The 12,544-nt window shown below is 45.2% G+C and overlaps 2 protein-coding genes across 2 annotated transcripts; both read right to left on the bottom strand.

Moving 5' to 3' along the window:
- Positions 1 to 2,533: 2,533 nt before the first annotated feature.
- On the bottom strand, positions 2,534 to 6,900 carry BDR25DRAFT_339639 (uncharacterized protein). The gene is made up of 2 exons (XM_033693416.1): positions 6,343 to 6,900; positions 2,534 to 6,252 (listed from the first exon to the last, which is right to left on the bottom strand). The coding sequence occupies exons 1-2, from the start codon at positions 6,783 to 6,785 to the stop codon at positions 2,586 to 2,588; spliced, it is 4,110 nt and encodes a 1,369-aa protein (XP_033553577.1). The 5' UTR covers positions 6,786 to 6,900; the 3' UTR covers positions 2,534 to 2,585.
- A 2,321-nt stretch (positions 6,901 to 9,221) lies between these two features.
- BDR25DRAFT_154042 (uncharacterized protein) lies at positions 9,222 to 10,139 on the bottom strand (the record flags this gene model as incomplete). The annotated part of the gene is made up of 2 exons (XM_033683944.1): positions 9,222 to 9,832; positions 9,887 to 10,139. Coding segments are annotated over 2 exons (864 nt in total), but the record flags the coding sequence as incomplete, so codon positions are not given.
- Between the last annotated feature and the right edge of the window lie 2,405 nt (positions 10,140 to 12,544).

Genomic DNA, 12,544 nt, shown 5'->3' with positions numbered 1-12,544 from the left:
TATATAAGCATAAGCTTATTAATTATTATTTTAAAGACTTTATATAAACTTTTATTAAAGTTTTTTTATTAGCATTATGTAAAAGTTATTATTATTTAGTCTATCTAGTACTAGCTATAGTTTATATTAGTATTAAAGTAACTACTTAAAGTGTTATATAAATGCTTCTAGTTATATCTAAAGCTTATATTATATATATAGTACATATTTACCTAACTTTCTAGAATGTTTAGAAAGATGTTTATATACTAAGTTTTCTAAATATCTAGCTATTAACATAAATTAATAAAGATTTTTATTTTATTTATAAAAATATTATATAGTTAACTTATATAGTTATTATTTTTTTTTATACTTTTTAAAATTATATAATTTTATTTGCTAGAAGTTTTTTTTTAGCAGTTTCCCTCTAGGGTGGAAGTTTGTACAGGTTGTAATGTAGTATAGATTGTGCAGGTGGTATTAGTGGTGCATACACTACTGCAGGCAGTGGTGTGTACAATTAAGGGTGTGGAGCAGGCGTTAGGTAGAGTAGCATGTATTATTTGTACAGTAATTAGTGTAGTGCTAGCTAAAGTGTAGAAGCAAGTAATGCTAGTATGTTTAGTGTTAATAGCAGCATTATGTTTAGTTTACTTCTATGCAGAGCTTTATATAGTAATAAAGGTTATGTATAAAGCTTTTTTAGTGTAATTACTTTTTTTTATGCTATATTATACAGCTTCTAGGCTTAGGTACCTTTAGTGCCTAGCTATAGTGTAATTTTTTTGTTTTTTAGTACTTATATAAGCTCTTTTTTAAACACATAGCTAAGTGCTAAAAAGTTTTATAGTGTTTATTTTTTAAAATCTTTTATATACATACTTAGAAAAGTAGCGCCTTTTTAAGTTATTATGTGTAAATTAGTAATTATGTAACTTATGTATAATTAAGTTTATAAGCTTATTAAAGCTTTTAATATGTTAATTTTATTATTTTAGTACTCTAGGCTAGTCTTGTTTTATAGTGTTACTTTTAATATCTTTATATCCTTTATAAGTTATTTATATAATAGAAATTATTTTTTATTTTTTTTATTATTACATAGAGTTGTTAGTTGCTAATAAGATTTTATTATAATAGTATAGTTAATTACTTTTCTAGTAGATTATATAAGTACTGCTGTTATCTAGCTACTAAGTTGTGCAGCTTTAATAGCTTTAGTGTGCGCCTTACACTATCTCCTTTTTACTTTATACAGTAGCAGAGCTTGCTGTATAATGTAAAGAATTAATGTGCTATTATTTAGCTACTAGGTTGTGCAGCTTTAGTAGCTTTAGTATGCGTTTTACACTATCTTTTTTTTACTTTATATAGTAGCAGAGCTTACTGTATAATGCAAAGAATTAATCTACTATTTTAAGAAATAAGTAACTAAATAAAGTACTTTATAAGGTGTAAGTACTCTACTATTACTCTTTCTAAAAAATAAGTAATAAAATAAAGTACTTTATAAAGTATAAGTACTTTATTATTACTTTTACTAATTTATAGTTAATTAAATTAACTACTAATTAGTATTAAATAGGCTCTAACAGCTAGCTGCTTATAGTATAAGCACTTAAGTAGCAAAAGTAAGAGTAGTGTACAGTGTGCACAGTGTATAAGGTAGGTAAAGTAAGGGCAATATGTTTCTAGTTTTATTGCTCTTATCTTTCCTTTGTATAGAGGAAAAGGGGGATATCTAGATGTTCGCGCACAGAGGTTCGCGCACGAGCATCATGTGACATAGATACGTGATCCTGCTCGTGCGCGATCGCTCGTATCCAGGCCGCGACGCTGCTGCTGCGTACGGACATTAGGTGTTGTTTTAGCATCGCGATGAGCGGCGCCACACCTGTTTGCGGCAGGTCGAAATGCCTTTGCACATGGTCACATCGATAACAAGCATCTCGAAGCTTCGAAGGCGGATTGGAGAGTGGCCAAGGACAGCTTGGAAAGGCTTGCAGTCTTGGTATTCAGCCGACACTGAGGATTTTTTCTGGTCACAACTGCCTTCCAAATCAATCACTATTAAAAACGTATTGTCTGTTGAATATGAGCTAAGGGCATAAACACTAGGATTCAACCAAGGACCTTGTCTCATAACACGTTCCAATGCGTGGCTTACTTTGCCTTGACAGGATCAGAGATAAAACAAATCACGTGTTGAGACTCTTATTGACCTTGGAAGGTCACGAAACTCGATAGCGCTTAGTTTGACACAAAACATGTGGTCTCTTTAGCAGCCTCCTAATTCTAGAAGGACATTGGTGTGTATATTTGCTTCTCAACAACGTTTTGCGACACTCCAAGACATAATCAAAGTTCAGTGTTTAACCTTTACGCATACCATGCACACAGACCTCTTATAGTATGTGCTTTCTTTTAAATTCCCTACAAAAGCACAATTCTATCCAATCCAATTTTGCGGAGGGTGTATGCAATGCAAGCAAAATCGAACAGCAGGGTGCAAGCAGACAATACAACGTTTACAATCTCTAGTCCCAACCCCCGTACGTCAGGCTTTTAAAAACCAGCGCGGCATTCTGTCAACATTCTTCTAATTACATATCATGTTCTAGCTCTCGTACACGATCAAAAGCGTTCTTCAGCCTCCGTTCTGTTAACAAGCGAGATGGGTCCCAGCGTCTCTCTTCCACGGGAACGAGATCGTTCCAAACTCCCTTATAAACATGTATCTGTGCGATGATACTTTCTTTCTCTCCATCTGCTGTCTCAATATCCACTTGTGCCCAGTCCTTATCGAAAATCATTTCAAATTCGAACATATTTTCGAATTGCAGAGACCTGTCTTGCGTAAACAGTAACATTCCAGTAGTAGACGTTCCTAAACCAGAGCTAATAAGAGCAGGCCATGGTGTGTTACGCATGGCCCGACACTCGTACCGATTGAGTGTCGCCGGAGTCATGCGCCGTGAGATTTCACGGAGCGCGGAGGAAGGTTCTAAGTACCGGTGAGGATAGGAATTGTCATTTGACATACATCGCATGGTAATACCCGGAAAGAGATGTGCACCGAATAAGAAGATTGGAGACCTCACTTCAGCACGACGGTGGCCTCGAAGCTCGGCAGTAGTGAATCGGTTTTGGGCAGCTAGAAGAAACGATTTGGGAAGAGCCGATGACGAGCATGTGAAGCCCATTTTCCTAAGAGTGATTGCGAGTGCGGGGTTCTGGGATGCAGAAGCAGGGTCCAGGTCCGTGAATGCTATGTCGTCTGAGACTCGTGTGAATAGGTCCAAGCTTTGGATATGGGCTTCCTTTGCTGGTGGTGGTGGCTGGCGGAAGTACGACAGCCAGGACAAAGGATTCCAGAGTGATATTGTCGAGGGTCTTGCGATGGATTCAGAATATGTACCACCAGGGGATGGAGTACTACCAGGTCCACGAATTCCGCACTGGTTTTGATTCGACGTCTTGGCCTCTATTGGGAGTGCTGCAAGAACCGGCGCAGCAAGTCGGGCTGGGAAGTCCGTGCGGATAATGTCCGCTACGGATAGTCCGGGCAGATTCACAGCGCTAGCAGTTTTAGCTACCACCCAGGAGTTCTTAGATTGAGGAAATGTTATTGTTGGATCGGCTCCATGTTCTAATAAGAGCGTACACACGCGTGCGAGAAATTCTTGTTGGTGGAATGGAGCTGCCTTGATTCCTTTCAATCCACCTCTCCAAGTAAGGAAGTGCCTCCACGGAGTGAATGTTCGACAGCATCGGCATACACCCTCAGCAGGGCGATTCGGATCTGCTCCAAAGGATAAAAGTAGCTCGATAATGTCAATAAAATGCTGACAGTGCTTCTTGGGAACATCTTGCTCGTAGAGGCGGCGGAAAAATGTCACCCATGTTGCCCACGACCCTTCACTCGCCCCAAAGTTGGGGTCTCCCCCATGTGTCAGGAGATGTTTTAAGACTGTTAATCTATGCGAGTAGACAGAGGTCTCGGCTCCGGCGTTCTCATTCATTTGTTCGAGTCCCATACGTTGAAGGAAGCGAGAGAATGGAGTCTTATTGTTGTGCAACTCGTTCGGGTTGCAGCCATTCGTAAGCAAATAAAGTACCATATCGGATACATCAGGCTCATCAAAGGATTCCGATCTTGGAAGTGTCAATGCACAGTCTAAAAGGGACCAACTTTGTTCGCCTCCAAGATTCAATCTTCGCGTGGAGATTGGATTTCGACTCCGATACTCAAGTTGTTGGGATGTGTACAATAATAGCCCCCTTTCTAGTGTTAATGCAAGGAACATGTCTCTTGTATCTCCACCTCTCTCTTTGGTTCCAGACCAGTAAGATTCGTAAAAGTTCAAGTCTTTGAGGACATATGAGAGCTCATCCAGAATCTTGGTTGTCGGTGCTCCGTTAGACAGTTCGGCCCGCCGAGAACTGTACAATGTGAGATCCAATAGGTATCGAAACGACGAGGATTTGCCGACGACTTCGCCAACTCTAGGGGACTTTTTGATCAAGGCGAGCGAGGACTTAGCCATGGAAACACAGATTTGTAGCGACGAAGGTAATCTGCGCTCAAACTCTTCTCTCATCTCGAGAGTTAAGAAAAAGTCTCGGACTGTCCGGTGCAAAAACCCTACACTATAACGGAAAAAGTCGACGCCCTCTTCACGATTGGCTTCCAGAAGTCCCTTGCATCGACCATTGAGGCGCCTCTCGGTCTGCTTATGGCGTGGAATGATGTCATAGGTTTCCATTTGAGTGTTGTTAAGCTCAAAGACATAGTTGGGATCATCAAATTCCTCTTCGAAATAGGCGTACATCATCAGAGGAAGAGGGTCCGAGTCTAACGCAGCTAGGAAGAAATGGGCAACATGTTGGTTATAAATCGGGTCTAGAGAGTCCAACATATACTTGAAAAAGTCTCTCAAATCTGTCGGTATCCGCCGGAGCCTTTCTTGGAGGAGGGACAGGGTGTCACCGTTACTCAACCCTTCGAGCAGCGAGCGTACCACTAGGAATACCCAAAGAAATACGCCCTGAGCCTTTTCAATAATTTCGGTAGCAATTGCTTTATAGCGCTCATCATCGTGTGTAAGCGTTTTCCATGCAGGGTGCTGTTTCAGTTTGCTACGGACGTAGCGGTCGATGTCTCCGCGAGTGAGATCTTGGAGATAGAATTTTTGGTCAGAGTCTTTCCCAAAGGCATCTTCAAAAACATTCCAAGGCCGGCTCGAAACACAAATTTTGACATTAGGCAGTCGAGCAAAGGATTCCAGGACTCGAACCATCTCAAAGTGGTCTCCAATGTACTCGTCGACCCCATCTACGAAGAAACAGAATTTGATAGAATCAGTTGCCAGTCCAATTGTCCGTTTAATGGTATCCGATATTTCCTCGATCGTCCAGGGTTCCTGGCTCTCGCCTACCTCAGCCGCTTGCCACCGAATTGGGCACGCCTGTTTCATCAGATCAGGCGCATGGCTAAATATTTCGTAAAGGAGGGATTGAAAAAGGCCTTGCTGTGACTTCTGCATGCTCGTCCCAGCGCTCCAGAAATAAAAGCTCGCCACAACTACTCGTATCTCTTCATCAAAATCACCTCCAGCATCTTGTGTGTGCTCCTGCGTGTTACTGACTTCCTCGCTCTCGTCCGAGGCGTCGTCGCTTTCGTCATCTACTCGACGCGAGAAAAAGGTCATATTTGGAGGCGAATCGTGTTTTTTTGGAGGATTCTCGATTGTCCTTGGGTTCGCCCACTCGAATAGTACCTCCTCAGTCCGCGGATTCGAGTTGATATATTTCATCAGGGTGGACTTCCCAGAGCCCGGTTTGCCACTCACCCAAAAGATGCCTTGCCCAGACCGAAGCCAGTTGAGAAATCTCATCTTTGGATCTGATCCGCGTTGTTTGAGACCAGGTTTTTGGAACAGCCATTTAAATGTCCGGTCATGGGCATTCTCAATTCGGGAATGACGAAGTTTGAGGGATTGAAAATAAAGTGAGGACAGAAATCTCTGTTGAAGAATCATCTGCGATGCAACATGAAACGCCCATGGTATTTTCATAGTGACATATCCAATATGAGAGGTAGATGGAGCCCCTGATTGACCGAAGCGGTTTCGCTGGGAATCTTGTTCTTTTTGGATACCAATCAACAAATCGGTAATGTCGTCGATTTGGCGTTTTTGACTAGACTCAAGACGACGGTTGTCTGCAATGAGGGTCTGCAGACCACGGACGATGGAAGACTGACCATTTCTAACAATCGCAGATTAGCCATCTGTGCTTGAATTTGCAACCTTGTTGATGCTCAACTATACGTTGACGAAAAATAGAAGATTTCCTTACCCAAGATGGTTAATTAGAGCAAGAGTCAGTTCCCGCTGATACCTCTCTAGTCTCTTCTCCAGACCATCAATAGCCTTCTGGCTCCACACTAACTTCAACGCATCGCGAAAAGTGTTAAAGGTTCTCTGAGAGCTGCTCTTGCGATTTACCTTGTCAATCTTGACGAGAAACAGATCGCATTCTTGCTGGCACAAGCCTGCTAACCGATACAAATCCTGTTCTTCTTGTGATGGTATCGTCGCTGTAGGTGGTCGAGTTGATTGAGACAGCTTCGTGCTTATCGTTTTGAGGTGCGAATATACTTCATCAAGTTGAATGCGTTCAGCCGTTTGCCCTGTAAGGGAACCTCGTAGTTCTTTCCCCACTGCAAAGAGCTTGGTGCTGAAGTCGACAAACTGTACGGTAGCAGCAGCCACGCCTACTGCCGATACCGGGTCGAGCATGATGACGATTATGAATGTATTGAGGGCGAAAAGAGCACTACCCTCAAGATATAGTCCAGGGGGACTGCGCCACCGCCGGTGAAGAATTGGGAGGCATTTGCAGCGTCACAGAGTGTGTAATCCGTAAGCTACATCATGCGTTGCTCGAGGAGTGCTGGCGCCTAAAGCTCAGCCTCACATCAGAGAAACCCAGCGTCGATCCTTTCTTCTCTCGATTAGTGTCCACCTCGTTTCGCATTGAAGGAAAGAACTTCATTGGCTCTTTCCTCTCCTCACCGACTTCTAAAGATATTGAAACTCTAACTACAGTAGCGTTCACACCACAATCTAGCATACGAAAATATAATGGATTGATTGAAAGAGCTACGCGATAATTCGATTATAGATCCTCTATTAGGTCGAGATCATAACATTGCCATCAAGGTATCATGATTGTCCTAACACCTTAAATGACAGAGAGATTGAACAGAGAACTGTAATGAAGTAGGCTATCACGCGTCATGAAATGCTACTAGGGAGAACCTCCCCCTTTTATTTTATGTTTACTTTGTTGCTGGACTCTGTGAGAAAGCTAAGAAAGATAAATCTGTAGTATTTTATCTAGCTCTACTGTCTAACTGGCTTCCGATGAATTGTCCCCATTCCAGTATTCACGGGGCTGATGACATCCTCTTGGTTCGGCTGTTGACTAACATTTTGATGGGGTGGAGTGAGTTCCACTGGAGACAATATTGGGCTCACATTGAACGAATTTCGGTTCGTATCTTGTTGCTGAGCCTGTGCACGTCCAGTCTGTTCCGGAGAAGGTGGTTGAGGAAATGGTGGGATCAAAGTTTGCTGAGGCTGCTGAGGCACTGGGACCGGAGTCGCGTATTGTAGTGGGGGAGATATCCCACCAGGCGGAGGCGATCCCGGGAGAGACTGGGGAAGCGGAATGTTGGAGGGAGTTGCATATTGCTGAGGTGGTGAGACTGCAGGGGCTGGATACACATATTGAGGCTGAGGCATAGAGTATTGTTGGAGTTGAGACGGGTTTCCAGGCACGATGTATTGATATTGTTGTGGTTGCGGCTGCGATGTCTGGAATCCCATGGACATCGCATACTGTTGCACTGGAGATATTGCTGATCCAGGAGCGCCATATTGCGGCTGTGAGTATATTGGTTGTTGTTGCTGTGCTTCTCCCGCGGGCACCGCATACTGTTGAGGAGTCGATGAATGATTCATATAATTCGGCTGCAGAGGTTGGCCATATTGAGTTTGCTGATATTGGTATTGTGGCTGCGCGGCGCCAACTGAAAAACTGTAAGCAGGCTGTTGGTATGACAAAGCGCCCGGTGCACCATGTTGTTGCTGTGCTGGAGGAGACATGGCAGAGCCTGCGAATGTACCGCCTGTGGATTGGGCATGAGTCTGCCCAGATGCCTGGTTTTGAGTTGGCTTTTCCTCATCCTTCTTACGTCGACGCCCGAAGAGCCGTAGTGGAAATCGTGGGGTTGGGAGACGTTTCGGATGGGGGTCCTGTGGATTATTTGGATTTTGGCCAGGCTGGCTAGGGTCAGACTGAGGAGGATAATGTGGATTGTTAGGGTCAGCTTGAGTTGGGTGTGATGGATCCGGTTGAGTTGGATGAGATGGGTCAGCTTGGGTAGGGTGGGAAGGATCTGCCTGCGTAGGATGAGATGGGTCCGCTTGGGTAGGGTGGGATGGGTCTGCTTGGCTAGGATGAGAAGGATCCGCCTGACTAGGGTGTGAGGGGTCTACTTGACTGGTATGAGATGGATCCGCTTGACTGGGGTGGGAAGGATCAGCTTGAGGTGGATGAGAGGGGTCCATTTGACTTGGATGAGAGGGGTCAGACTGATTAAAAGGCTGTTGATTCATGTCTGACTGGCTTGGGTGAGACGGATCGCCCTGAGGGTATGAAGGATTCTGCTGGTTGAACGGCTGTTGGCTTGCATCTGGCTGATTTGGATGTGATGGATCCACCTGGTTGTAGCTGGGTTGCTCAGGTTGATTATAGTTGTGGTTACCTGGTTTCTGTGGATCATTCTGAAGGCTATTGGGGCCTGTCGGTGGCTTCATGGGAGGCATTGCGCAGCCTGGATGCATATTGGTTGGTTGTGGACTTGGGGTTGGTAGACTGTTCGTTTGTACATATGGTTGTTTGTAATCCATTTGAGGCTGGTCAGGACCGTTCGCCGCGGGGCTTGTGCCAGTCTTTGGTGGAATGCCTTTCCAGTATTTCCACAGGAAAAAGGACCCGAGTCCTGAAAGACCAAGCAGGATAGGCACTGAGATACCAATTCCGGCTTTCGCTCCAGTGGAAAGGCCGCCACCTCCACTTCCTCCTCCTCCCAAAGTGCAGTTTGTTAGAGGAATGGATGAATTAACACCAACAATAAATATTGCACCCGCTTTGCTGGTATTTCCTTCCACCTTTAGCTGCAAGGGCCCCGCAGTGGATGCAGTTACCTTGAGGTCTACTGGGAGAGAAGAATATGCCGATACAGTGCTCTTACCCAGCTCTTTCCCGCCAGGATCTTTCGCGGTAACTGTAAGCTCGCCAGCGGCGACGCTAGTAATGGAAAAGGTCAGCTTTTCATTGGCCTCTGCTGTATAGGTCAAGGTATTGGTTCCAGAGGTGTCTAGAGGAAAAGCAACGGACAATCCGTTATAAATCGTAGTGGAGCTGATCGAGTTTGAGTTGTCGTTGCCAGTCAAGCCATGGACGATCATGAGATTGACAAAAGCATTTTGGGCGGTCGCCCCGTCAATTGTTGCGTACATGCCGCCCGTCCCAAGAATAGCAGCTAGCACATTCTGATCTTGGTAGGAAAAGCTGGAGTAGAGGCCCGTTAGGAAACCAAATGAGACGCGGATGCCTTGCTGGCTGGCCTTGTTGATGGACTTCACAAGCGTTGTGGTGGATGAATCCGCGCCATCAGTCAACACGACAATTGCTGATCGGTTGGAAGTGGGATCGTGTCCAGATTTGGTTATCTCGGTCATAGCATCGTCGACGCCTCCAGCAATATAAGTTCCACCTTATCAATCGTAAACAAAGGTATGGAGTACCTCCATCGAAAAGTCGAACTTACCTCGAGTAGTAATTTGAGAAAACACCTTGTCCGCACCAGCAGGGTCTCCTAGAGGGTATAACAGGCGCGTAACATCGTCGAAGCCAATCACGGTAACCAAGTCTGCCTGCTTCCCACCTCCAGCCTCCTTGGACGAAATGAGCCAGTCGTTGACTGATCTGCCAGCTTGAATTCTCAAGTCATAGGGATCTGAACTCTCCATCGAGCCTGATTCGTCAATCACAATAGCAACTTTACGGCCACCATTGTTCGTATTTGCCTGCAAATTCTTACACTTTGCCAAGTCGCGAGAGACAAGAGGCGAAGAGGAGGCAAGCAGCGCCAAAGAGAAGAAAATTGGCGAGATCGACTTCATGGTGAAGTTTTGCAAGTCAACAGTCCAGACTAAGCCGCCAGATTCGGGATTAGAGGGTACATAATCTCCAGCAAGAGGCACACAACTGTATATTCAGCCGTACATGCCTCCACGGCATTTTCCACAATCACATCAAACTTGACTTGCCCTGGAGATAACTCTCAGCTCATCTCGTGAAAAATGTCCGTTCCCTGAGCGATTGAACCAATGGCGTTGCTAGATGTTGAGTCGGGCTCGTATTCTACATAGAGAAGCGAGTGTGGCTGCAGAAGGACTCACGAGAGTGGACACTTGTAGCACACTGCCAAGGGCATCCTCAAGGCAAAGGAGATGAACCAGTCCGATATGCACGCCCCCCTTCACGGGCTATAACCCTTTCGTTCTATTTTCAATCACAAAGTTGAGAAAGAATTGACCTGCTACGAGGTCCAATGAAAGGAAGATAAGGACTGCTGCTCCGGACATCCACGATCTAATAAATTATACCGGACGAAACTATGTAAGGTAAGAGCATTTAGCATATCCAGAGACTGTGGATAGTCAAAGATGAAAGTAGCAGGCGGAAGAAGCATCGAACAGAGGAGGTATTTGCGCTAAGCCGTTCTTGGCTAGAGCGCTTATACGATACTCCAATTCCCCTCAATCCTTTTTCCCAATCTCGCAAACCCATTTCATCTTCAGAAACCTCATCATTACACCCCTCATACCATCTAACATCCTTGCTACTGGTATGGAGCACCCTCTAGATAGTTTTACGAGGAATACAGCTATCTACAAGAGAGGCGCAGCCACTGCCACCCTCTGCAGATCTGCTTTCATTGCTAGTAGTTTAAACCCTTCCATATCCATTAACATCATTTATTATCTTCATTAGTCCTTCACGTATGCCCAGAAACTGTGCTGCCCCTCTCTTTTCTGCAAAATAGGCCTTCACACAATTCTCACCTTAGGCGAGGCGTCAGGACATAACCACCCAGAACGACCTCAGTTGTTAATCGGGACAGAAGGCATCATTTTGGGTATTCCTTTGGCTCTACCCTCAGATGAGAAATAATATTTTGACTCTTGTTAAGGATTCGCGGGATGTGCAAGCACTGGACTGAAGAAAACATGTCCTCGTGGGTGGCCGCCATTCCCCGGTCGGATAGAGGATCCCGAAAGGCAGCATGTTCTTGCTCTATCTCCTCGCAAGTTAAATCATCGAATCATCGACATTCTCAATTATCCAATTAGCAGCTGCCTCGACCGAGATACACTTTTTGTGGCACCTCAAATACTATCCAACCCAAAGGTGTTCCTTCCCCCTCTTTATCTTTATCGCCCCTTCTCCTCTCTTACTTCACGACTTTACAGGGGCACCGTGTTTTTGTCCTGCCTCCAGCAAGAATCACGAGTCGACCTGCATTAGGTGATGGGGGTCCGTACCGATCTTGAGCCCACCCTACTCTTACTACATTCCCTAGTGCTTAGGACTATGTCAATTCTTCTTACGCTTTCTCTAAAATTGACGGTCCACTTTCTGTCTACCCCTTCAGTTGCATATTAATATACCGAGCCAATATGTTTCCATTCAGCATCACGCGAATCGCAATTCGTTTTACGTACTGCAGGAATCTAGTCCACATTCCACCATCTGTAAGCGTGCTCTGGACAGCTAACGTTCACGACCAAATGTGTTGAGTGTCTGACCCTCCAGTCTTGGCACGATCGGTTCTACCTCCCGAAAAGAACCACGGATCTCGTTGCGCTTCATCCCGTCATCGGTGATCGGAAAGTTTATCGCAAGCATCATGCACGTATTCTCATCTAGCAGCCCCTTCCCAGCGCCGCCAGGGTTCCCGACATGCAAGAAATAAAAGGCCACAATCGGGCGGGATAGTGTGTGCGATCACGATTTGATGTAGCTCAAACAGTCGACCTGCATATCGCTCTCGGAAAATTTGAAAGCTCGCCCAACACGGGACAGAAATTATCCCACCTATAGCTCCTTATTAGCCTCACTCAGCCGGAGCGGAGATTCATTGCTCGCCGACACTTTCGCTTCCTAATCCAGCGCTGTTCACATGCTGCCTCAGGTGATGGCAATATCGGCCCGCTCTGCCGACAGGCACTGCCATATCGCAACATCATCAAAGTGGATTATCAACACAGTGTGCACCACTATACTGTATCTATACTACGTCCTGTTTGCGGCTTTGCCTGCCACGGTCAGACCAGCGAGAGAATACCAATCTGATGGCTGGCGCCGCATTTCATTAAGGAGACTCGCCTACTGCCCGAGCAACGGCACGACCGTCCACCAA

This window comes from Lindgomyces ingoldianus (assembly GCF_010093535.1).
Source record: "Lindgomyces ingoldianus strain ATCC 200398 unplaced genomic scaffold BDR25scaffold_3, whole genome shotgun sequence".
NCBI lineage: Eukaryota > Fungi > Ascomycota > Dothideomycetes > Pleosporales > Lindgomycetaceae > Lindgomyces > Lindgomyces ingoldianus.
The sequence above is the reverse complement of the archived record's forward strand: the minus strand, read 5'-3'. Positions and strand labels throughout refer to the sequence as shown.